This window comes from Neophocaena asiaeorientalis, unplaced genomic scaffold (assembly GCF_003031525.2).
Source record: "Neophocaena asiaeorientalis asiaeorientalis breed wild unplaced genomic scaffold, Neophocaena_asiaeorientalis_V1.1 scaffold534, whole genome shotgun sequence".
NCBI classification, from domain to species: domain Eukaryota; kingdom Metazoa; phylum Chordata; class Mammalia; order Artiodactyla; family Phocoenidae; genus Neophocaena; species Neophocaena asiaeorientalis.
This window is the reverse complement of record NW_020172826.1, coordinates 1,143,191-1,169,881: the sequence shown is the minus strand read 5'-3', so window position 1 is coordinate 1,169,881 and position 26,691 is coordinate 1,143,191. Positions and strand designations below refer to the sequence as shown.

Sequence of the window (26,691 nt, the reverse complement as noted above, 5' to 3'; positions counted from 1 at the left end):
GTGTTTTTCTGTCTCCTCATTTTGCTTAACTTTCTGTGTTTGGGGTCTCCTTATGGCAGGCTGCAGGTTCGTAGTTTCCGTTGTTTTTGGTGTCTGTCCCCAGTGGCTAAGGTTGGTTCAGTGGGTTGTGTAGGCTTCCTGGTGGAGGGGACTAGTGCCTGTGTTCTGGTGGATGAGGCTAGAAATTGTCTTTCTTGTGGGTAGGTCCACGTCTGGTGTTGTGTTTTGGTGTGCCTGTGGCCTTATTATGATTTTAGGCAGCCTCTCTGCTAATGGGTGGGGTTGTGTTCCTGTCCCGCCAGTTGTTTGGCATAGGGTGTCCAGCGCTGTAGCTTGCTGGTCGTTGAGTGGAGCTGGGTCTTGGCGTTGAGATGGAGATCTCTGGGAAATTTTCGCTGTTTGATATTATGTGGAGCTGGGAGGTCTCTTGTAGACCAGTGTCCTGAAGTTGGCTCTCCCACCTCAGAGGCACAGCCCTGATGCCTGGCTGGAGCACCAAGAGCCTTTCATCCATGTGGGTCAGAGTAAAAGGGAGAAAGAAAGAAAGAAAGAAAGGAAGGGAGGGAGGGAGGAAGGAAGGAAGGAAGGAAAGGAAGAAAAGAAAGAAGATAAAATGAAATAAAATAAAGTAAAATAAAATAAAATCAAGTTATTAAAATAAAAAATAATTATTAAGGAAAAATTTTTTAAAATAAAAAAAAAAAAAAAACAAAGACAGACAGAACCCTAGGGCAAATGGTCAAAGCAAAGCTATACAGACAAAATCAGACACAGAAGCATACACATACACACTCACAAAAAGAGAAAAAGGGAAAAAATATATATATCTTTGCTCCCAAAGTCCACCTCCTCCATTTGGGATGATTTGTTGTCTATTCAGGTATTCCACGGATGCAGGATACATCACGTTGATTGTGGAGATTTAATCCGCTGCTCCTGAGGCTGCTGGGAGAGATTTCCCTTTCTCTTCTTTGTTCGCACAGCTCCCAGGTTCAGCTTTGGATTGGACCCGCCTCTGCGTGTAGGTCGCCAGAGGGCGTCTTTTCTTTGCTCAGAAGAACGAAGGGGGCTCTGGCTCACTCAAGCGCGGGGGAGGGAGGAGTACGGATGCTGGGCGAGCCTGCGGTGGCAGAAGCTGGTGTGATGTTGCACCAGCCTGAGGTGCGCCGTGCGTTCTCCCGGGGAAGTTGTCCCTGGATCCCAGGACCCTGGCAGTGGCGGGCTGCACAGGCTCCCGGGAGGGGAGGTGTGGATAGTGACCTGTGCTTGCACACAGGCTTCTTGGTGGCAGCAGCAGCAGCCTTAGCGTCTCATGCCCGTCTCTGCTGTCCACGCTGATAGCCACGGCTCACGCCTGTCTCTAGAGGTCGTTTAGGCGGTGCTCTGAATCCCCTCTCCTCGCTCACCCCGAAACAATGGTCTCTTTGGCAGCTCCAGACTTTCCCCCGGACTCCCTGCTGGCTAGCCGTGGTGCACTAGTCCCTTCAGGCTGTGTTCTCGCAGCCAACCCCATCCAACCGAAGCCCGAGCCTCAGCTCCCAGCCCCCCCGCCCTGCCCGGCAGGTGAGCCGACAAGCCTCTCGGGCTGGTGAGTGCTGGTCGGCCCTGATCCTCTGTGCGGGAATCTCTCCGCTTTCCCCTCCGCACCCCTGTTGCTGTGCTCTCCTCCGTGGCTCCGGAGCTTCCCCCTCCGCCACCCGCAGTCTCTGCCAGCGAAGGGGCTTCCTAGTGTGTGGAAACCTTTCCTCCTTCATGGCTCCCTCCCACTGGTGCAGGTCCCGTCGCTATTCTTTTGTCTCTGTTTTTTCTTGTTTCTTTTGCCCTACCCAGGTACGTGGGGAGTTTCTTGCCTTTTGGGAGCTCTGAGGTCTTCTGCCAGTGTTCAGTAGGTGTTCTGTAGGAGTTGTTCCACATGTAGATGTATTTCTGATGTATTTGTGGAGAGGAAGGTGATCTCCATGTCTTACTCTTCCGCCATCTTGAAGCTCCTCTATAATTTATTCTTTATTTCATAAATTCTCTGTAAGTTTTCACTTCCTCTGTTGCTGATAGCTTCTGCTTTTTCTCTTCCCATTCATACTCTGAGGTCTTCTGCCAGTGTTCAGTAGGTGTTCTGTAGGAGTTGTTCCACATGTAGATGTATTTCTGATGTATTTGTGGAGAGGAAGGTGATCTCCATGTCTTACTCTTCCGCCATCTTGAAGCTCCTCTATAATTTATTCTTTATTTCATAAATTCTCTGTAAGTTTTCACTTCCTCTGTTGCTGATAGCTTCTGCTTTTTCTCTTCCCATTCATATTCTTGAACGAGTTTCTTTTGCAGAGGCATGTCTTTCTGCTGAGAAAATTCACTTAGAATTTCTGCTGCACGGACCTGGCCAAATTCAGTGAATAAGAGTCAGGTTCCACCTTCTATATTTGTTCTTACGGCTCATGCCTGACTGACACTTCATCACTCAGTTTGGAATAGAAATGAGCACTATCTTTTTCTTTTACTTTCTTTTTTTTTTTTAAATAGATCTTTATTGGAGTATAATTGCTTCACAATACTGTATTAGTTTGTGTTGTACAGCAAAGTGAATCAGCCACATGCATGCACATGTCCCCATATCCCCTCCCTCCCATCCTCCCTATCCCACCCCTCTAGGTCATCACAAAGCACTGAGTTGCTCTCCCTGTGCTATGCTGCTGCTTCCCACTAGCTATTTTACGTTTGATAGTGTATATATGTCGATGCTACTCTCACTTCACCCCAGCTTCCCCCTCCCACCCTGTTTCCTCAAGTCCATTCTCTATGTCTACATCTTTATTCCTACCCTGCAACTAGGTTTATCAGTACCTTTTTTTTTTTTTGATTCCATATATATGCGTTAGTATACGGTATTTGTTTTTCTCTTTCTGACTTACTTCATTTTGTATGACCGACTCTAGGTCCATCCACCTCACTTCAGGTAACTCAATTTCCTTTCTTTTTATGGCTGAGTAATATTCCATTGTATATTTGGGAATATCTTTTTCAGCTACTGTTAGCTATTGTTAACATTGGTTTTGTCTGGGAAATATCTATCATTTGTCTTTTCTTCTTTTTCACTCTGGTGATCCGCCAGCTGCCCATTATCAAATTCATCCCATGTATATAATTTTTAAATTATTTTTGCCTTTAAATTCAGGAGTGATATCAAATTATCTCATCTGCACAGGAGACTTTTTCAAAACTTCTATTTATTTTCTTTGTAAGCAAGATCTTTATGTGTTACTGCGAGTTTTGTATAATTTATTAGTTCACAAGCTCAATATAATGCTCACTTCAGTCTTCTGTTTCTTATAGCAATTATAACATGCTCTTCTCAAATCAAATATTTTCTTTGTAAATCCAATAGGGTTTGGATTCCCATCTTCTCATAACTTAGGTTAGCTTAATTTTTTCTCTCAAATATTATGAAATTCTTTGGAAAACATTGTCATATTCAATAGATATCTGTCTTACCAAGTATCTTTTCAGTTTCCTTAGATTTTATTTTTTCTCAACTCTCAATATAACGAACAAATTTCCCACAGCATTTGATTCATTTCTTAAATTGAATATTTAAGGCAGACATGTTCCTTTTTTTTTTTTGGCGTGGCTTACAGGATCTTAGTTCCCTAAGCAGGATTGAACCTGGGCCAACGGCAGTGGAAGGGCTGAGTCCTAACCACTGGACCACCAGGGAATCCCTTTAACTTTGTTTCTTGGTTTCTTCAAAAATATAATTGCTTCTCTGATCATTTTTTATAATCTGATATCTTTTAAATTTTTTAAAAGTTTATTTTAAATCATTTTTAAACATTTATGTAATGTATTGTTTTTCCTTGATAGATTCTACTATTTAAAAGGAATATTCTTCTGGAGGAAAGTGACAAACTAATTCCAATAAACAAACATAATTATAGGTTTCTAAGGCTTTTCCTAAAAATCAGTTCTGGGCCCTCTGGCACCTTTGTTGTGGATGAGACAGCAGTCAGTTAGGTATCTTCCACTGTAATCTTCCCACTGGTAGTTCTTAACATTTTCTCTTTATCCATGAATATTTCTAAGTTCCTCCTTTGTGTTTACGTGTGATTTGTTTTTACTTGCCACTTGGAGTATAAGTTCAATCTTAGGTCTCCTAAGTTCAATTCTAGAATATTCTCATCTATTATCTCTTAAACAAAGTCTTCTCTATCATTTCTTTTGAGTTCTTTTATAAGTAAAAATTTTCTTCTTAACATAGATGGATAGATAGATACATACACAGACAGATAGATGATAGATAGATAGATAGATAGATAGTAGATAGAGTCATTCTGTTTGGGCTGCTATAACAAAATACCACAGGCTGGGTGGCTTATAAACAACAAAAATTTATTTCTCACAGTTCAGGAGGCTGGGACATCTAAGATCAAGGTTTCGGCATGGTCACCTTCAGGTAAGGGCCCTCTTCCTGGTTCATAGCTGGTGTCTTTTCACTGTGTCCTCACATAGTGGAAGGGGCTAGGGGTCTCTGTGGGGTCTTTTTTATAAGCCCCATTCTTTAGGTCTCCAGCTTCATGATTTAAGCAACTCCCAAAGACCCCACTCCCAAAATTATCATCTTTGGGAGTTAGAATTTCAACCTGTGAATTTGCAGGACATGTACATTCAGACTACAGTGGATAGTCAGATACATAGATAGATACTCGATCTGTCTCTCTGGACTGCATTCTACATCTTCCATAACTGTTCCTTCTTCAACCATATCCAGGCTAGCATTTAACTGATTTATCTTTTTTTTTAATTTCAATGACATTTTCAAGATTTCTAAAGGGTTCTCTTTCATATCCACTTGTTCTTTTTTTTCCTTGTTTACATTCAAAATCCCTTGCTCTTTAATGGGTATTACTTCTTCATTTATCTCTTAAAGCATAATTAACATACTAATCTTCATCTGATGGTTTCTTAAAATTAATTAATTTTACCTAGGAAGAATTCATGATCTTATTATTTAGTGCTACCTTTCTTAGCATTAGATTTCTTCATATGTTTTGGAACTTTGACTTCTATACTCATTGTGAGTAGGAGGTTTTTAGTGTGTGTGTGTGTGTGTAGTTTTCTCTCTGTGTGTGTCTTTCTTTCCTTTATGCTCACCTTTTCTTACCTAATCATTTTATGTCTGTCTTTACCTGACCTCCCAGCTTTCTAGACCAGAGTTGTCTTAAAATGACATTTCAGGACTCTTGTCGCAGATTTATGTTTGGAATATCACAGAATCAGGCATCAAACCAGCAGATGCTTGCTTCGTTTTCTGATTGAGAGTTTATATCTATATTCCCCAGCCTTTAAGCCAGAGAGCTAGATTTTTTTAAACTTCTCTTTAGCATTTATAAGCCCCCAGCTTTAAGAAGTAAGTCTGAATCTGATGAGAGAACTTTTGGGTATTTATTCTTCAGGGATAGAACCCATAGCCACCATTTCTACTTCTAGAACCAGAGCCAGGCAAGCTCATAGTTTATCCCTGCTCTCCACTTTCCAGTTCTGGTACATTTCTGGCCTGTGGACATGCCCATGTCTTTTTTGAATGCAAATACTTTTAAATGTTTTTCTCTTTTTATAACTGACCATGTGTTTAGAGTAGAAGGAACAAATCAGAGCACAAACTCATTGTGCCGCCTTCACAGCATATACTACTAACAAATTTTTCATGTGTGTTATTTTACTCTTTTCAACTTCTTTGCTTCTTCAGAGCAGATATACGTCTTATACATGACCTATAGTCCCTACTGTGCAGACCACAGACATCATAAGTATCTAGCTGTTGCTAAACACTTCTTATAGTAATTTTGTAATATAAAAAAATCTGATTCCTAATCCAAAGGACATTGTATATTATATATCAGAATTTTTCAATATATACCTGTGTCTGTGTATGTTTGAGCATGTATATAAATGTATATTTTTCATACCTATTAGGATTCCACTGGGTTTATTTACCTATTTATATGATTCTCCTTCTGCTCTCAGTCTGGCCAAGGATAACTTGAGTGTGATGAAAATCTCTCTTTATTTCAGAACACAGAAGGAAACCTGAAATTTCGAATGACGATTTTGGATTCTGCTACAAAGCCGCTTCTCCTAATATTTTCAATTGATTTTATTGCTTGATTGTTTTTAACCTCTTACAAAACACAGATGGCCAGACTTACTCTGTGTAAGGGCTTGCAGGGAAACTAACCTGGCCCACTGATGTTTCTATTTCTCGTGATAGTGTTTCCATATGGAAGTCGGTAGCTCAGGATCACGTTAAGAGTCAACTGGGTGCCAAGGCCTGTGCCTTGAACTTTCTAGAGTTTAGAAGTCATCAGTCCAACTTCGCAACTCATTCTTCAAAACCAAGCAGTTCTGTATTTTCCTTGGCCTCTTTCTCCCAGCAAATATTTTAAGACCTCAATTCTCACTGTGGGCTAATTATTCTCTTCTATTTGCTGGGATCATAATTCAGTGGGAGCTATTCCTAACCAAGGAAATGAGGGCAGAAATTATATAGTTGAGAATAATGGCTTGAAAACCATGAACGTCTAGAAACTTGTGCAAGTCTGACACATATTGGCTTGGTGGTCTTCATAGGGAACTCACTGAAAAAGAAGGTTATTTCTTCACTTTTAAAATGAGATCACCGTAAAGACTCAACATTTATTGAATGACAATAATGAGCTAGCCCCTTAGAAAAATGAGACCAATACTTACTACCTAAACACTTTCCAATTAAAAGGGTTGTGATTTTAACTCAGCTGGTTCTTAATTAGAGAAATTCCAATAGATGAAAATTCACATTTAATAAAATAGAAATATTTGTAAAGATTATTTACATTATTAATATATATGTTTAATTAACTGCCAACTAAATATTTTCAAGAGAAGCATGAGGAACCTGACTGAAGAGAAACTGTAATCATTTGTACTTAGTACTTTTAATTAGTAATATGCTGAAACCTTCAGAAAAGAAATTTTCCTAAGAAACATGAAATCTCAACACCACCAGTTTGCTTAGCAAACCCTTTCTTATTGATGATACCCGGGCAGGATGAACAAAAATTCTGAATCTTTAGTGTTTCTAAGTAACACTAGTTGGTTAGAGATCTAGGACAGCTTTTATAATTAAATGAAGCTTAACAGTTATGCTGAAATGCCAGAGGCAGAGTTGGCCTTTACAAATCTCTGGTCCTTTTCATGTTAGTTAAAAACAGTGACAAGATATATAGAAATCATTTACTAGCCATTTTGGAACCAAAAATTCCAAAAACTGTTCTTTTTATTTCAGGCCCTCCGGGGAAACGAGGTAAAAGGGGCCGAAGAGGAGAATCTGGTAAGTCTCTCTTTCAGCTGTTCTGTGTCATTCGTGTTCTGGCTAGGTTCCCACATCTGTTCCTCCTAATTAGTAATTATATTGTTCTGTTGGCTGTTGTGTGCATGCACGCATGCGTGTGTGTGTGTGTGTTTGTGAGATGTTTATATCTTCTCTGCTACACATAGAATTTTTTTTTTATCTTCTTATTTCCATCAAACAGTAGGAAGGAGAAGTTTGCAAAATATTATTAATTACAGTTTACTAACCCCTGGCACCCAATTTTGGCTTATTTACTGTGTCAAGTTAAATCTGCCCTTTCAGTGTACAGCAGAGGGTTTCTTAGCCACATGCAGTATGACAGCATCACCCATCTTTCCACCTACATAGGTGGTCAGTCAATGCACACTCTCTGCGGAAACATCTGCCTTGGGACACTGGGGCACATGTCCTGGAAACCTGATTATGATTTTATCCAACTGGTAAAATTTTGTCATGCTTTAACTCTCATTCTTTTCACAATTTAAGAATTTTTATTCCTCTTGTAGAACCATAGAATTTTAGTGATGACAGGAACTTTAGTAATCAATCCAGAGTTTTCATTTTATAGTTGAGGAAATGGCGACCCAGAGCAGTCAGGTGGTTCAGCCAAAGCCATGCAATTTTTTATGAACAGAACTAGAAGCACAGCCAGTTGTCCTGACACCCATTTTAGTGATTTTTGTTTTGTTTTGTTTTTTGCTTTCAGGCCAAATCCCTATATGCAAATTCAAATAAAAACTTTTTTTTTCTGAAATCAAGATATTCAAATGAGTGTGTTCACTTATGGTTTTACTAGTTTTATAAAGTCTAAGGCTCCAAAAATGTAAATGTAAATGTGAAGTCTTAACAGGACATCAATTCTTCCTTGCAAGATAAGAGGAAGGTAATTTAAGGTTTGATTTTAGTGTACTAAGAAATGCTGTTTTCCAGCATTTTCTACAAGTATTTATTAATACTAAAAACAATCTACTAAGGGTTAAAAAATAGAAATACTAACCTATCAAAAAGAGCAGACCGCAGATTGATATTTTTTGTCTCATTTCCTCTCCCTTTTGGAAATATGATGTCAAAGTAAAAAGGGTTTTATGAAAACATAGCTGCTTAATTCCTTTAAGAGAATTATCAAAAGTTATTTTTAAACCTCATTCACTCTGAGTAACTGGAAAATTGTATAGGTATCCCTTTCATTGAGTGCAAAGTTTTAAAATAGAGGATACTTTATAAATGTTTTTGAGGAAAAAGAAATGATAAAACATTGGTGGACCCAAATAATCACTGAATTGATCTTTGTGTCGAAAGAAAGAAAGAGGATTAGGAAAAAATAGTGAAAATTTTGTACTTATGCAGTTTTACAGAAAATATAAAAATGAATTCCCAACTTCTTGGCTACTGAGAACTGGTGCTTCAATTGAACATATGGTGTGCGAAATGTTGAAATTTTCTTAGACTTTGCCTGTGTTTTGATGAGAATACATAGTTTTAAAGAAACTTACATAAACATCAGGACTTGGTCTTTTATATATTGACAATACTACTGAAAGATAAACATTCTTAGGACAAATAGCAGGTACCTTTCTGATTTAGCCATTTTACCAAACTCAAGAAATTTATATATCAATTGTCTACAACTGGTCTATCATGAATGACTAACGTTCTTCCTAATTCATATTTTATCTAAATTTTTAGGTGTATAAATTAGACAGTCTTTTCTTAAACTATATGAACTTCTGAGTAATTCATAAACAGTCCTCAGGGAATATTCTCTGAAATTTTACATAAAATTTTGTGTGTACATAGATGTAAATGCATTTTTCTGATATGGTCTCATAATAGGTTCATGATCTAAAAAATGACTGAGAGGCACTAAATTCTTAAGTGATTTCTATGTCTCTTGTATTATGCTGATATTATTATGATGTTCTAATCTTTTATTAAATCTTACTATTCATATATTCACTAATTTGTCTCTCTCTTTTTCTTATTCTGTCTACTCTCCCCCCGCCATAGGTCCTCCTGTAAGTATATTTGCTGCATTCTGGCTCCTCTACGTTAATCAAATCACGTATGTTAAAACTGTTAAAACATCAAAATATACTCTATATTTCAATTAGAAAAATGTTGCTGACCTTTTTAAGAGTATTTAACTGTAGGACATTAGTTTTTAAGTATACTGTTTTGTGATCATGTGATATGTAGGAGTGCAATATGTGTCAATTAAAAAAAACCTTTTATTTCTAATACGATCACAAACCAATTACTGTCTTGGGAATTTTGGAATAACTTATGAAGCTCCTGATATTAAATGCTTTTCCTGAAATACTGAGGTTTCTTTGCGAGCAAACTCTCAAGCTCTTTCACACTTCTTTTTTCATTCGTTTAAGCTTGTATCTGAAATATTTGCATTTGCCAGTTCACGAAATGTAGATGGCAACATGATCGTGGAAGTGATACCCCCGGTGGGCTTGGTTCAGCGCTCTTTCCATAAGCAACACTCCCTTTGAAGTCCCTTGGAGTTTTGCCTGCATAAAGAGCTTGAGTTGGAGCCCTTGGAGAGTTGCACTTTCTTTTTTCTTTCCTTGTGTAGGTCATGGCTGCAGCATTCCAGCCTGCTTTGTACTCACAGGAACAGATTATCTTGTCAGCTTTGAGCTAGATGTGTTTTTGAGTAATATCCTGGATATCTGTCGTCTGACCCCGGTGCCGTACTGTGCTCTGTACGTTTACAGTAGCAATGATCATTGCCCTGGAGATATTTTCTCATCCCGAATAGTCGGTTTGCTCCAGGGTTCATAGACTCTGCATTGGCAACTTCTCTAACAGGCCAGCATGGTCCAGGGAGAGGGGCTTAGCATATACTCGTTTACTTTATTCACAGGAAGCATTGGCTTCCAAATATCTTTTGCAGTCTTCCTGCCACGTTCAAGGACGGAACATAAATCATGTTAGAAATGACTTTGCTTCTGTAACTGACTTCAGCTCTTGCTTAATGCTAGGCAGATGGCATGCCCCAGGTCTAGGAGCCTTATTCTTTGGCTTCATATTTGACTGTCTTTAAAACTAGAAACAAACCACTGCTACCCAAAGGAAACTCTGGAGATTACATCCAGAATAGAGCGTTCAAGGCTTCTTTTTGTGGAGGTAAGTATTAGGCAGGCCAAGAGGCAGTTAAATCTCATTTCTGCCTTATGATATTGAGGATTCTAATATTTCCTGTTTGGTCGTTCACAAGTTTAGACACCCATATTGGGCTCTTGCTTTCAGGGGGCCATCTATTAGTTCAGGTTCTCCACCTAGAACATTTCAATTGTTTTTTCCTTTTCTTATTATATACTAAAAAAGAGGACTAATATGTTTTAAGCCCCTGTGTATGGCAGGCAATATTCTAGGCACTTTACATACATTTATGTTGTCTCTGATGCTACCATCCCCATTCCCATTAATGTCTCTAAACATTACCATTGTCAACAAGGAAACTGAGGCTCATAGAGGTTAATTATCAATGGCTGTACAGCTAAAGAGGGTTTGCAAAGTTGGAATTCAGTTAGATATGTCTGACTGTAAATGCTTTCTGCTTACCACGTTATCCTTCTTCCTTGAAATTGTAAGTATATTATAATATGGCTCATTGTTACACAGGTTTGGCTAGTCATGGGTCAAATTGTATTTCTTATTGAAATATAGTTGATTTACAATATTATATTAGTTTCAGGGGTACAACATAGTGATTCAATATCAAATTATATTTCTTGATATAAATAATTACATATAATAAAAGCATGACCAAAAAATGTAAAATGGCTAATCTATACAATAAGCATTAATACTGTGGCATCTCAGATGGATTTTAAAGAAGTTATAATATGTTTAGCAAATTGCATCAGATCCAAGAAATAAGGTATATGTAATTATGAGTTTTTCTTTTGTGTGTTATTTTCGTTTTGTTTTTAAATTTTTATTGGAGTATAGTTGATTTACAACGTTGTGTTAGTTTCTGCTGTACAGCGAAGTGAATCAGTTATACATATATCCACACTTTTTTTATACTGACTAAAAGATAACTCAAGTTAAGTTGCTCACATTTGATAAGATAAAAAACCATTGAATGTGAAAAAGAGAAAAAATATATATATTCACTGTGCTACCTTTACTAATACAATGGAGTCTTACTGTAAGTACTTGGGACTCCGTATCATGGGAGCCCTTAGGGGTGAAATACCTTGTAATGAAATCCTCTTAAGCCTCCAATTTCTAAACCCCCATATATGATTTTCAAGGTATTGTGTTTGCTTTTCATCGAATTTTCCTTTAGAGTAGGTGGCTTGATAAAATATTTCCATTATATTTCTTTTGTCGTTGTTGTTATACAGCAGGTTCTTATTAGTTATCCATTTTATACATATTAGTGTATATATGTCAATCCCAATCTCTCACTTCATCACACCACCACCCGTACCCCCCCACTGTCATTCTTTTACATGTAGCTGTCCAGTTTTCCCAGCACCACTTATTGCATAGACTGTCTTATCTCCATTGTATATCCTTGCCTCTTTTGTCATAGATTAGTTGACCATAGGTGCATGAGTTTATCTCTGGGATTTCTATCCTGTTCCATTGATCTATATTTCTGTTTTTGTGCCAGTACCATATTTTCTTGATTACTGTAGCTTTGTATTATAGTCTGAAGTCAGGGAGTCTGATTCCTCCAGCTCCATTTTTTTCCCTCAAGACCGCTTTGGCTATTTGGGGTCTTTGTGTCTCCATACAAATTTTAAGATTTTTTGTTCTAGTTCTGTAAAAAATGCGATTAGTAATTTGATAGATATTGCATTGGATCTGTAGATGGCTTTCGGCAATATAGTCATTTTCACAATATTGATTCTTCCAATACAAGAACATGGTATATCTCTCCATCTGTTTGTATCATCTTTAATTTCTTTCACCAGTGTCTTATAGTTTTCTGCATACAGGTATTTTTTCTCCCTAGGTAGGTTTATTCCTAGGTATTTTATTCTTTTTGCTGCAGTTATAAATGGGAGTGTTTCCTTAGTTTCTGTTTCCTTATTAATTTTCTGTTTGGATGATCTGTCCATTGGTGTAAGTGAGGTGTTAAAGTCCCCCACTATTATTGTGTTACTGTCAATTTCCTCTTTTATAGCTGTTAGCAGTTGCCTTATGTATTGAGGTGCTCCTATGTTGGATGCATATATATTTATAATTGTTATATCTTCTTTTTGGATTGATCCCTTGATCATTATGTAGTGTCCTTCCTTGTCTCTTGTAACATACTTCATTTTAAGGTCTATTTTATCTGATATGAGTAATGCTACTCCAGCTTTATTTTGATTTCCTTTTGCATGGAGTATCTTTTTCCATCCCCTCACTTTCAGTCTGTATGTGTCCCTAGGTCTGAAATGAGTCTCTTGTAGACAGCATATATATGGGTCTTGTTTTTGTGTCCATTCAACGAGCCTGTGTCTTTTGGTTGGAGCATTGAATCCATTCACGTTTAAGGTAATTATCGATATTTTTGTTCCTATTACCATTTTCTTAATTGTTTTGGGTTTGTTTTTGTAGGTCCTTTTCTTCTCTTGTGTTTCCCACTTAGAGAGGTTCCTTTAGCATTTGTTGTAAAGGTGGTTTGGTGGTGCTGAATTCTCTTAGCTTTCACTTGTCTGTAAAGCTTTTGATTTCTCTGTCAAATCTGAATGAGATCCTTGCTGGGTAGAGTAATCTTGGTTGTAGGTTCTTCCCTTTCATCACTTTAAATATCTGATGCCACTCCCTTCTGGCTTGCAGAGTTTCTGCTGAGAAATCAGCTGTTAACCTTATGGGAGTCCCCTTGTATGTTATTTGTTGTTTTTCCCTTGTCTTCAATAATTTTTCTTTGTCTTTAATTTTTGTCAATTTGATTACTATGTGTCTCAGCATGTTTCTCCTTTGGTTTATCCTGCCTCGGACTCTCTATGCTTCCTGGACTTGGGTGGCTATTTTCTTTCCCGTGTTAGGGAAGTTTTTGACTCTAATCTCTTCAGATATTTTCTTGGGTGCTTTCTCTCTCTCTTCTCCTTCTGGGACCCCTTTAATGCGAATGTTGTTGCGTTTAATGTTGTCCCAGAGGTCTCTTAGGCTGTCTTCATTTCTCTTCATTCTTTTTCCTTTATTCTGTTCCGTGGCAGTGAATTCCACCATTCTGTCTTCCAGATCACTTATCCATTTTTCTGCCTCAGTTATTCTGGTATTGATTCTTTCCAGTGTATTTTTCGTTTCAGTCATTGTATTGTTCATCTCTCTCTTTTTTTTCTCTCTCTCTATTTTTTTGTTCTTTAATTCTTCTAGGTGTTTGTTCTTTAATTCTTCTAGGTCTTTGCTAAACATTTCTTGCAACTTCTCTATCTTTTCCTACATTCTTTTTCTGAGGTCCTGGATCACCCTCACTATGATTATTCTGAGTTCTTTTTCTGGAAGGTTTCCTATCTCCACTTCATTTAGTTGATTTTCTGGGGTTTTATCCTATTCCTTCACCTGGTACATAGCCCTCTGCCTTTTCCTCTTGTCTATCTTTCTGTGAATGTGGTTTTTGTTCCATAAGCTGCAGCATTGTAGTTCTTCTTCCTTCTGTTGTCTGTCCTCTGGTGGATGAGGCTACCTCTCTCTTTCTTGCATCTGAAGAAAATGGATGAACAGTGGCATTATGATTAAGTGGATTGATCAATTTTATATTTATTTAGATATAGTATCCAATTATTGATAATTGTAACTTGCAGTGACCATACCCCTCCTATTTTTAGCATCATTTAATTTTTTGCATATTTTTCCTTCCATTTCTTTTCCATAAACTGAAATCTGAATGTTTCTATAAAGTTATTTTTAGAACATTTTATTTCCCAAATTCTGTGTTCAATGAAAACTATTTATCTCAACAAATAAGAAATTGGATAAAATACCAAGACTTACGTGGCGAGTTTAATGGTAATTGCCCATGCCTCCATTCCATAAATTTAATGTAAATCACAAAGGTAGTCAGAGAAGGTAAATCACCTTGCTACTGATGAGCAATCCATGGCATAGAATCTGTATGAAGTAAATCCCTCCAACTTCCTTCTAGCCATGAGCCTCTGTGGTCCTGTGGTTTCACAAGTACAGGAAGATTGTGATGTGTAACCTTGTGTCCTGATGTGTATTTTCTTTTTTTTTTAACATCTTTATTGGAGTATAATTGCTTTACAATGGTGTGTTAATTTCTGCTGTATAACAAAGTGAATCAGCTATACATATACATATATCCCCATATCTCCTCCCTGTTGCATCTGCTCCCCACCTTCCCTATCCCACCCCTCTAGGTGATCACAAAGCACCGAGCTGATCTCCCTGTGCTATGCAGCTGCTTGCCACTAGCTGTCTATTTCTTCTGATGTACTTCACTCTGTATGACAGTCTCTAGGTCCATCCACCTCACTACAAATAACTCACTTTCGTTCCTTTTTATGGCTGAATAATATTCCACTTTGTATATGTGCCACATCTTTATCCATTCATCTGTTGATGGACACTTAGGTTGCTTCCATGTCCTGGCTATTGTAAATAGTGTTGCAATGAGCATTGTGGTACATGACTCTTTTAGAGTTATGCTTTTCTCAGGGTATATGCCCAGTAGTGGGAATGCTGGGTTATATGGTAGTTCTATTTTTAGTTTTTTAAGGAACCTCCATCCTGTTCTCCATAGTGGCTGTATCAATTTACATTCCCACCAACAGTGCAAGAGGGTTCCCTTTTCTCCAAACCCTCTCCAGCATTTACTGTAGACTTTTTGATGATGGCCATTCTGACTGGCGTGTGGTGACACCTCACTGTAGTTTTGATTTTCATTTCTCTAATGATTAGTGATGTTGAGCATCCTTTCATGTGTTTGTTGGCAATCTGAATATCTTCTTTGGAGAAATGTCTATTTAGGTCTTCTGCCCATTTTGGAATTGGGTTGTTGGTTTTTTTGATATTGAGCTGCATGTGTTGCTTGTAAATGTCGGAGATTAATTCTTTGTCAGTTGCTTCATTTGCAAGTATTTTCTCCCATTCTGCAGATTGACTTTTTGCCTTATTTATCTTTTCATTTTCTGTGCAAAAGCTTTTAGGTTCCGTTAGGTCCCATTTGTTTATTTTTGTTTTTATTTTCATTTCTCTAGGAGGTGGGTCAAAAAGGATCTTGCTGTGATTTATGTCATAGAGTGTTCTGCCTATGCTTTCCTCTAAGAGTTTGATAGTGTCTGGCCTTACATTTAGGTCTTTAATCCATTTTGTGTTAATTTTTGTGTATGGTGTTAGGGAGTGTTCTAATTTCATTCTTTTACGTGTAGCTGTCCAGTTTTCCCAGCACCACTTATTGAAGAGGCAGTGTTTGCTCCATTGTATATTCTTGCCTCCTTTATCAAAAATAAGATGACCATATGTGCATGGGTTTATGTGTGGGCTTTCTATCTTGTTCCATTGATCTATATTTCTGTTTTTGTGCCAGTACCATACTGTCTTGATTAGTGTAGCTTTGAGTTATAGTCTGAAGTCCAGGAGCCTGATTCCTCCACCTCCTTATTTCTTTCTCAAGATTGTTTTGGCTATTCGGGGTCTTTTGTGTTTCCATACTAATTGTGAAATTTTTTGTTCCAGTTCTGTGAAAAATGCCATTTGTAGTTTGATAGGGATTGCATTGAATCTGTAGATTGCTTTGGGTAGTAGAGTCATTTTCACAATGTTGATTCTTCCAATCCAAGAACATGGTATATCTCTCCATCTATTTGTATCATCTTTAATTACCTTCATCAGTGTCTTATCATTTTCTGATACAGGTCTTTTGTCTCCTTATGTAGGTTTATTCCTAGGTATTTCTATTGTTTACATTGCAACAGCAATGGTAAATTGGAGTGTTTTCTTCATTTCTCTTTCATATTTTAAATCATTAGTGTATAGGAATGCATGAGATTTCTGTTCATTAATTTTGTATCCTGCTACTTTATCAAATTCATTGATTAGCTCTAGTAGTTTTCTGGTAGCATCTTTAGGATCCTCTATGTATAGTAAGTATCATGTCATCTGCTAACAGTGACAGCTTTACTTGTTGTTTTCCAATTTGGATTCCTTTGTTTTTCTTCTCTGATTGCTGTGGCTAAAACTTCCAAAACAATGTTGAGTAATAGTGGTGAGAGTGGGCAACCTTGTCTTGTTCCTGATCTTAGTGGAAATGGCTTCAGTTTTTCACCATTGACGGTGATGTTGGCTGTGGGTTTGTTATATATGGCCTTTATTATGTTGAGATAAGTTCCCTCTATGTCTACTTTCTGGAGGTTTTTTTTTTCGTTGTTTGTTTTTTCTTTTTTCTGGAGGGTTTTTTTCATAAATCAGTGTTGAATTTTGTCGAAAGCTTTTTCTGCATCTATTGAGATGATCATATGGTTTTTATTCTTCAATTTGTTAATATGGTGTATCACATTGATTGATTTGCATATATTAAAGAATCCTTGCATTCCTGGGATAAACCCCACTTGATCATGGTGTATAATCCTTTAAATGTGCTGTTGGATTCTGTTTGCTAGTATTTTGTTGAGGAGTTTTTCATCTATGTTCATCAATGATATTGGCTTGTAGTGTTTTTTTTTGTGACATCTTTTGTTTGGTTTTGGCATCAGGGTGATGGTGGCCTCGTAGAATGAGTTTGGGAGTGTTCCTCCCTCTGCTATATTTTGGAAGAGTTTGAGAATGATAGGTGTTAGCTCTTCTCTAAATGTTTGAGAGAATTCTCCTGCGAAGCCATCTGGTCCTGGACTTTTGTTTGTTGGAAGATTTTTAATCACAGTCTCAATTTCAGTGCTTGTAATTGGTCTGTTTATATTTTCTATTTCTTCCTGGTTCAGTCTCAGAAGGTTGTGCTTTTCTAAGAGTTTGCCCATTTCTTCCAAGTTGTCCATTTTATTGGTGTACAGTTGCTTGTAGTAATCCCTCATGATCCTTTGTATTTCTGCAGTGTCAGTTGTTACTTCTCCTTTTTCATTTCTAATTCTATTGATTTGAGTCCTCTCCCTTTTTTTCTTGATGAGTTTTGCTAATGGCTTATCAAATTTGTTTATTTTCTAGAAGAACCAGCTTTTAGTTTTATTGATCTTTGCTATTATTTCCTTTATTTCTTTTGCATTTATTTCTGATCTGTTGTTTCCGATTTCTTTCCTTCTGCTAAGTTTGGGGGTTTTTTGTTCTTCTTTCTCTAATTGCTTTACGTGTAAGGTTAGGTTGTTTATTTCAGATGTTTCTTGTTTCTTGAGGTAGGCTTGTATTGCTATAAACTGTCTTTGAACTGCTTTTGCAGCATCCCATAAGGTTTGGGTCATCGTGTTTTCATTGTCATTTGTTTCTAGGTGTTTTTTAACTTCCTGTTTGATTGCTTCAGTGATCTCTTGGTTATTAAGTAGTGTGTTGTTTAGCCTCTGTGTGTTTGTATTTTTTACAGATTTTTTCCTGTAATTGATACTTAGTCTCATAGCATTGTGGTCGGAAAAGATACTTGATTCAATTTCAATTTTCTTAAATTTACCAACGGTTGATTTCTGACCCAAGATATGATCTATCCTGGAGAATGTTCCATGAAGACTTGCTCAAGGGCTGATGTGTATTTTCTTGCCACTCACTTTGACTTTGTTGTGAAATGTGCTCATTGGTGCAAAGACAGGATTAGGGCACTCATCACAACAAACAAACAAATGAAAGATTGGTTTTCCTGGAGGGACATTGGCAGATCTCTTTTGTCACTGAGAGTAACTTTTTTTCATTGCCCTTCTTCAGTAATACTATCAAGTAACATTAAAGGGGTGGGGTGGGGGAAACACTTCATAATAAAATTTAATTTAGACGCCTTACATTTACATCTTCATTTGATATATTTTGGAAAACTTGGTGGTATCACACTAGAATTATTTGTGGCTAGAGTGTTACTTTTGTCAGTTTCTGTATCTTGCATATTGAGATCATGTATAATTTGAAACTTGAAATACTACTTGAATTAGATCCCACATATTGATTTACTCTTTAGGAAGCTGTTCAGCTTGTTTCTCAGCCTTTTCCATTTTGACAAAAAGATATTGATACCACGGGATTCTTTGCTATAAACAGCCACAATGTAGCAACTTTATGATAATGTATGTAATTCATTTTGATGTGAATATCAGGTGCTTTTTTCTATTTTCTTTCTCATAAAAGTGATATGTATTAAAACACTGCTCTAAAGAAATCCATGCAAGTGCTTTGAGCGCCTAGCTTGGATTTTACAAATGTATTTGCTTGAATGATTTGCCTGACCATTGTGTTACCTGATTCCAGATGGCGTGAAATTGTACCTTCTATTTTGGATATCTCAAAAACACATTCGTGTTTCAATAGGAAGCAAACAGTATGATCAACATTTACAAAATAACTTCAGCATTTTTAGTTGTAGCAAATTGTGCACTCGTTTTGACCTTTTTTTAGAGTCAATAGGGGATGCCCTCTCTTTGTCCTTTCGTCCCCAAGGGAGGTGCCATTCTACTATTCACAGGTAACAGAATCAAACAAGTCCCATAACCATATCCAGAACAGACTCAGGAGATCTGTTTTAACTGGCTTTTTTATTTGTATCAGTCTATCGAACCCTATAATTGTGCTTGACTGACAGAGATATGATGTTATTGTTGGTAGCATAGGACCCTCTGAGGTGTGAAATGCAACGCCATGGTGCAGCCTGTTCTGTTCTGTCCACCTTCAACAATTGTCAGCTCGATTTGAAGCCCAGAATCTTGTTGACAGATGAATGAAGCAGACTTAGCCAAGTTAAGCTTACAATGCTATTTCTGCCAATGTGGTAGATGAATTAGGAAAAGAAATCTCTATAGAACTTTTAGATGAGAAACTCTGATATCTTTACTTTATACGGAAAAAAGACAATATGACTTTTAAGCCAATAGTAAATCTTTTCCAGATACTTTCATAACTACAATTTATAATAACTACCTAATATGTGTCACTTTACATACCAATTCTCATTCTAGCCCTGTGAACTAGAGATATATTATACCCATTTACAGAGGAAGAAACCGAGGGTTAGGGAGATCAAGTAAATTAGCCCACCCAAGGATTCACATTTAGTAGGAGGCAGAATTGGAACTTGAACCCAGGTCTGTCTCTCTTCAAAACCCATTTTCCCCCCATATTTCTACAAGTTGTTTTTTAGGCAGGTAAGCTTGAAGTGTTACCAACTTCTTTGCAAGTATCTTCTTTGTTGTATCTTATCCTACCTATTATCTAAGGTTCATTTTAGGCTTTACTTAGCTAGCTGTGGATCTTACATCTTGTATGTGATCTTTCATATTGCTCTTTACTCAAAACACACTTATAAATCGTCTAATTTTCATCTAACAGAAGTAAATTGTGTGGAGATATGAGCTTTGGCTCTTGAGTTGAGAAAACTGAACATAAAATTGTAATGGAGTTTTTCAGCAAATGCTCCTTTAATTGCTTTTCCTATATTCTTGCTTAATTATAAAAGTATTTTGATTTCTGTTTGGGCTCAAAGAGTGTGCTTTTGAATGTGTGGTTACTATTCTTTTTTTCTGTAATAATAAGATATCATTTTTGATGGAGGGAGAAAACCACTCATCTTGCAGGAAATGGTATCACTATAAAATACCAAGATGGCTCGATGAATTCAGATGTAGTCACCATAACAAACCAGATAAACAAACAAAACAAACCTGGAGAATTAATTTGTGTCTAATGGCTGTTTGGGAACAGAGTTATAATAGAATGACCATAGGTTGTCACAGATGGGTAGTTCGTTTTGGAACCCTGCATACAGCTTTGTGTCCTGGAACAAAAGGTAGAAAAAGGGACATAACTGTGATTCTTACATAGAATAGATTCCCCAGTGTCTTTTCACATCTTCTGTTTTGAGTGGTTCAGTGGTTCAGGCCGTGTTTGAACATTGCCGTGTTCAGTGGCAATTTGTTTCAGTGCTTCTTTTGATATTATTTACGTAGATTTAGTGCCAGATTAAACAGAATTTTGGAATTCTTGAAGGGGCAGAGATAAAGGAAAAATACCCCGCAAACTGAGATAAGTAAAGGTGTTAAAGTAAAAAAAGAAAAAAAAGGAGGAGCAGAAGGAGGAGGAAAGAGACATACCAAAATATTGACAATGTAGTTTTTGCAAGACTATTCTTTCCTGTGGTCTATTTCTGGATACCATCTGTTTTAGAATGACTGTAGCTGTTTTAACAGACAAACTCTGAGATGTTACTGGCTTACCACAGTAGGCATTGATTTCTTATACATGATGAAGGGCAAGACTCTGGGGACTCTGCCATCTTCCATATGTGTGTTCTGAGGTTACCCTGGGCATAGGCATACAGCCACTGGATAAGATAAAGAAAGAAAGAGAATGGACAGTCAGGTGGGAGGATTCTTTTGGCCAGCACTAGAAGTACAAGAGTTTATGGTTTATATCACTGCTGACCACATTTCTTTGGCAAGTGTCAAGTCACATTTTCACACATAACTGCAAAGGAGAGAGTGAAATGTAGCTGTGGGCTTAGAAGAAAAAGTAAACAAAATTGGTGAACAGCCAATCTCTGCTACCCTGTTTGGATATAATTCCTTAAGGAATTGAGAGAACCAGAAGTCTCCAACGAGATGTGTACAGGTATGTCACTTGGGGAGTAATGTGACCTCTGACTTTGTAAAATTTTAGAAAAGAAAAATTTCATCAAAACTGTTATCACTAGAAACTTTGAACAGAAAAAGAAAAGGGAAAAGAATTTTTTTGAAAAAGTGCAACATAGAAGTTAGGGAGTGGTTTGTAAGAAGAATAAAGTATGAGTACTAGGCTAGGAGCCTCAGGCCTCCCAGTTTACTTCATAACTTCATTGTTAATGAAGGCTTTTTGTCTTTAAGCACTTACAAAATCTTCAAGCATCAACAGACACTGCTATGGCTTTCTCTTTCTTCTTACTAGTTCTCATGCCACTGAGTGATTTCAATACCTTGTATTGGATCCAGGGTGATCATCTCAATTGGAACAGTTCTGGTTATCTTGTTTCATATTCCCAATTGTCTCATGTGAAAGTTTAATTTTTAATAATGCTTCTGTGAAAAAATGACATATTTTTAGGGTCACTTTCATAAGGTTTGAAGAGGGAGCAACTGACATTCTTATAGTGGGAAACATGATTAAAACAAAAAAGGGAGTTTAGGGATGAATCCTCTCTTCCAAAGAGCTAAAAGAGTGTTTCATTTTACACTAAAAAATAAAAAAAGCAAAACAGGTAGCACAAGGCAGTCAGAATTATTAGAAATGAATCTCTCAGTTTGAAAGTCTTTGCTTTTGGTTGCTGACTGGACACCTGCATATTTTTCTAATATCCAGTCTGTGAACAAATGGAGTGTCATGTCCCTTCTTCCTGTTTGACTTTCTTGTGACCAAATACTTAGTTGTGTGGCTGAATTCCTAGGGCGATCTGCTTATGCAGGCCTGTAATGCCTTATGGGACAAATTAGGGAAGTCATAATTATATGACTTCTGTGGATTTGTGAGGCAATAACTAGCCATAGTCAAGAAAGCCACACTAAAGGGCTTCCCTGGTGGCGCAGTGGTTGAGAGTCCGCCTGCCGATGCAGGGGACGCGGGTTCGTGCCCCGGTCCGGGAGGATCCCACATGCCGCGGAGCGGCTGGGCCCGTGAGCCGTGGCCGCTGGGCCTGCACGTCCAGAGCCTGTGCTCTGCGGCGGGAGAGGCCACAACAGTGAGAGGCCTGCATACTGCAAAAAAAAAAAAGAAAGTCACACTAAAATAAAGTGCTATGAAAAAGCAGTTTGGACACATTTTTGAATGTAAATATTTTGAACAAAGTCAAATGAGTGACTTAAGGGTATGTTATTGTTTCCTCTTGAATGGCCAAGCATTTAGTAATCTTCAGCGGCATGTGATTACAGAGAAGACTTCAATGTCCCCATCCTTCCAAACTAGTTATGTGAAATGCTATGGTTTCCTCTTACTCAAAGAGTGGCTCCTGCTTAATTTCTGCTCATTTAGACACCGTGATGTTGGCCTACATTTGGCCTAAATTAACTAAGTATGAGTTGTTTGCTCTGAATTGAGTCCTGAACCATAATATAGAAAGAATTCTCTCCTTTAGTTATTAAATGAACTTTAGTTCTTGCTTTGGTGGAATTAAAAAGACATCAAGCCTTGGAATCTAAAGTGGCCCGGGTTACCTAAATGTTCTTATGGTGTTTTTTTTTAGTCATTATGAATGATATTTTTAATGCACTTTTTATCTTCACAGTCCCCATGCTTTCTTAAGATTTACTTAGGATTAAATAAAATAAAGCTTTTTCTTGTTTCCTTACTTGCTAATATTTTCAGTCTCAAAAATACACATATACATCTCTAGTTTGTATTTCTGCAGAATGTCTTATTAACAAGTATTTCTATATGCTCAAAGAAATGAATAAAGGATGGCATCATGGGATATAGAGGCAGGAGGGACTTAAAGTGTTATTAATAATTAGTTCATACAGTTATCTAAAATATAGTGCCCACTTATTCAATGATTCATTCATCAGACTCATATGGAATGCCTAATATGTGCCATGCCCTCTGCTATACATGATGGGGATACAATAGCAAATAAAGATAGCCCCTGTCTTCAAAGACCTTAGCGTCTACTAGGAGCAAAACAAAACAAAAACATAGCAATATCATGTGAGAAATATGCTCAGGATATGTCGAGGTACAACGGAAGAACCATCGCGGGGTTAATCACCCAAATTTTGGTGGGGAGGGGATCAGGTTGCCTCTGGATCTAAGACACAGTGTTGTCAACGTGAAAAGTCTAAGTTGTGCAGTGTTTTCATGGAGGCTAGCATGTTCAAAACCTTTGAGATACACGAAAGAATGGCATTTAGGAAAACTGCTTATTAAGGTTGAAATGTAAAGTTCAAGGAGGGGATGAGGAAGTAAATAGAAAGCAGGGATTGGGGTAGGATGTGGTGAAGGACCTTGCATGCCATGCTAAGTAATTATCCTAAAAGTATACAATCTGAAGCATTTAAGAAGTGGGGTAGCATGGTCAGACAAACATTTTAGGAAGATCACTCTTGCTAAAGGATAGGAGGAAGACAAAGGGGAAGAGAGAGATGGTTAATATGTTGTTGCAGTTACTTGGGGGAGAAATAAAATGACCTGGAGAGATATAGAGAATGGGATAGATTCAGGGTGTATTAATGAGGTAGAAATGGCAGAATGTGTGACTAGATGTAAGGATGGGGAGGATGGAGAAGTGGGGGTGATTCTCAGGCCTTGCTCTGGGGAATAATAGTGCAGACCATGGGATAGAGACTAGAGAAGGAAGAGCAGATTTGGGGAGGAGATGATGCTGAGGTTTGATTAGAGCCCACATCCAGACTGAGGAAAAGGACAAAATGGACTGTCCAGGGACTGAGGTGATCAGGAGTCAGGAGGTCCAGGGGGTGGGAGCCTGGGCTGCAGACCAAACCAGAGAGGCAAGGGGCTTGCTTTTCCTAATCCCAGCCCCCCTGCACTCTCCCCTCCTCCTAGCTTTGAACTGGTTACATTTTACAGTGCTCTGTGGAAGGAGGGTAGAAATAGGAAAACTGAGGCATCTGTACAAAGCGTCTGAGTCACCACTTCCTTCCATTAATAAACAAATGAAATCCATATTTGTGTAGCTAACCCACAGAAAAGGAGGGAGAATGTTTGGCAGGCACAGTAGAAATCCAATCTGGAAACTACAAATTTAAAAACAATTATTTAAAATTTTATATCACAAACTTCCTTTTGGAGGCTTCTGTTAGCTACATCTATGTTAGGATATTCTTCTGGGAGTAGAAATATAAGGGCTTCAGAGCTTTGCTGCCCAGAGCCATGGAGTTTAGAGGACACATGAAAGCATACTTTCGTCCTGTACTGCAGACACCATCTTCTGTTCTGATATATCATTTCACTCAACAGGAGTAGACGCACATAGTTTGTCTCTTGATTTGCAGTTTGGGGAACAATTTCAACTCGCTCCCTCCCAGGGCACATTATTAACAACCAACTGGCATACAGTTTCAGACTTTTTCGCAGGTGAGAGTGAAAATTGAAAGAGTGGATTAAGGGGTTCTCTGCGGGCACCCTGGATAATTTATCGCCCTTTTGCTGTAATGGCTGGATGGATATATCTTTCTCCATATGTAGCCTTTCATTTAGACTTCTAATCAGTGGTAAAGAATAAGAACTGGTTTTTAAAAAACATCCCTTGGAGTGGAACTAATCAGCTTGTGGTTTCCCTTCAGATAGTCTCACCATTATCCAATATACCCTCTATATCCTCACATAGGAAATGACCTAAACTTCCACTTCCAGTTGTGCGGATTATTTATCCTGTTGCCCCCCTCCATCTCCATCCAACCCTCTACTTTGCATGTTAAAGTTAAGCCTCTAATCATTGAATCTTCATGTCTGGAAAGTTGATCTGGCATCACCATTACATACAAACTTACTTTGTACCTTATACGGCGTGACTTGAAAAGAAACTATTTTGAATTCTTGTATTGTTTACCAGTTTGAAAGTTGTGTGAAAGATGAGGATTTATTCCTTTGCCTGACTGGATCCCCTGGGCTTTATTTGTTAAGAATGTTATTTTCCCATAGGCATTAACTCCCCTATTTAGAGGGAAAAAAAAATCCTTATTTAGCTTCAGTTTGGTAATGTTAATAGAGTTTAGAAGGAGAGACTTTGAAGGGTGTAAACAAACTGAAGGCGATTTCGGATCGTTACAACATTTTAAACAAAATGAAACATTGCTTGACCTTGTACCAAATATTATAATTCATAAGAAACTCATACAGAAATTATATATTTCCTATAATATGAGGTTTCCTATGTGCATATATTTAATCAAAACCACAAGGCAAATGAATTTGGGTTGGGAAACCTCCCGCTATGCATCATTGTGAGGAGAAGAAGCTTTTATTTTGTTATTAAAAAGTATCATTAAAGGGTAGACAATTTCCTTCATTCCTATTCATTTCTGTAACTTCCAGTACTTTGTAAATATTCTAATAACTAGAGCACCCAGATCATTTTCTACGCTTGTGTTCTGTTAAAAGTAAATTAAATAGGAAGCTTTCATTTTTGTAAATTATTATCGGAAATTGACCCGAATCATCTCTCTATCGCAGTAGGAACTCAATCTATAGCCCTAAAGTACAGTGATTACCAAGATGTGACCTACTTTAGTACTTTCAGTGATTTATAATATCCTTTTATATTGTCAGTAAATTAGACTCCATAGACAATGTAAGAATTTCTTTTGGGAAGAGTTTTGATAACAGTCAAAGGGGATGGTTTATATTAGAATGTTTCTTATTTGGGGACTTGAAGTCAGCATCATTTCAGGTGTGAAATGTTTCCTTGCTATATCCTGCTTTGCTCATTGACAGTAGCTACAGCAGGTGGCTTACTATTAAAATCAGCATGATAAACCTCTTAGAAAATGACATCTCTTTTGTTACATATTTGTTCCCACCTTGTCTCACTCTGTGTTGGCTAGCCTTTTAAATACCTTTGCATACCAAGAATGGTATTTAAAAAGCATCCTGAATTACAGATCTTCAAACTTCTTACTTTTAAAACTATAACCAAAGCTAGTTGAATGTTTGGCTTTATCCACCAAGGGCATCATATGAAGCCCAGTAAATGAATGTGTGTACTTATGTAAAACTAGCTCCTTGTCTAACATCCAAATATATATGTAATGGGATACTAAAATAATAGTGAATTATTAAAGTTCTTATATTTGGCATTTATAGGCTTTTAATTTATTTCTAACAAATTTAGAAATAGTTCATCTGTAACAATTAACCAGGATATTGACTCTTCATTCAGAATGTTTTGTAGCTCAAATTTTTCTAAGTAAAAAAAAAATTTATTTTTAGAAGAAGGATCTTTTCCTGAGATTTTTATCTTCAAATTATGGAAAGTTTCAGAGTGCATAAAATATGAAAGTTATAGAATTTTAGTTGCTGGGAACCTCAGAGATAAGAGTCCAGATTTTCTCTTTACCTTTTAAATTAATTAACTAAAAGTGGATCCCAAACATGAATTTTAAGGAAGACGTTGTCACACTGACATAGCTGTTCTGCAGTGATGAAAATGGGCTTATGAATAATGGCATACAGTATGTTCTATCTAAATTAGTTCATTTCCAGGAGGATGTCTTTTTTTTTTTTTTTTTTTTTTT

General features: G+C 37.3%; 1 protein-coding gene across 1 annotated transcript in view; it reads left to right on the top strand.

Moving 5' to 3' along the window:
* Positions 1 to 26,691, top strand: part of COL25A1 (collagen type XXV alpha 1 chain) — a 466,880-nt gene that overhangs the window by 246,248 nt on the left and 193,941 nt on the right. The window contains exons 3-4 of the mRNA XM_024741942.1: positions 7,313 to 7,357; positions 9,386 to 9,393. Of these exons, the coding sequence (XP_024597710.1) occupies positions 7,313 to 7,357; positions 9,386 to 9,393 (53 nt within the window). The remainder of the gene's footprint in view (positions 1 to 7,312; positions 7,358 to 9,385; positions 9,394 to 26,691) is intronic.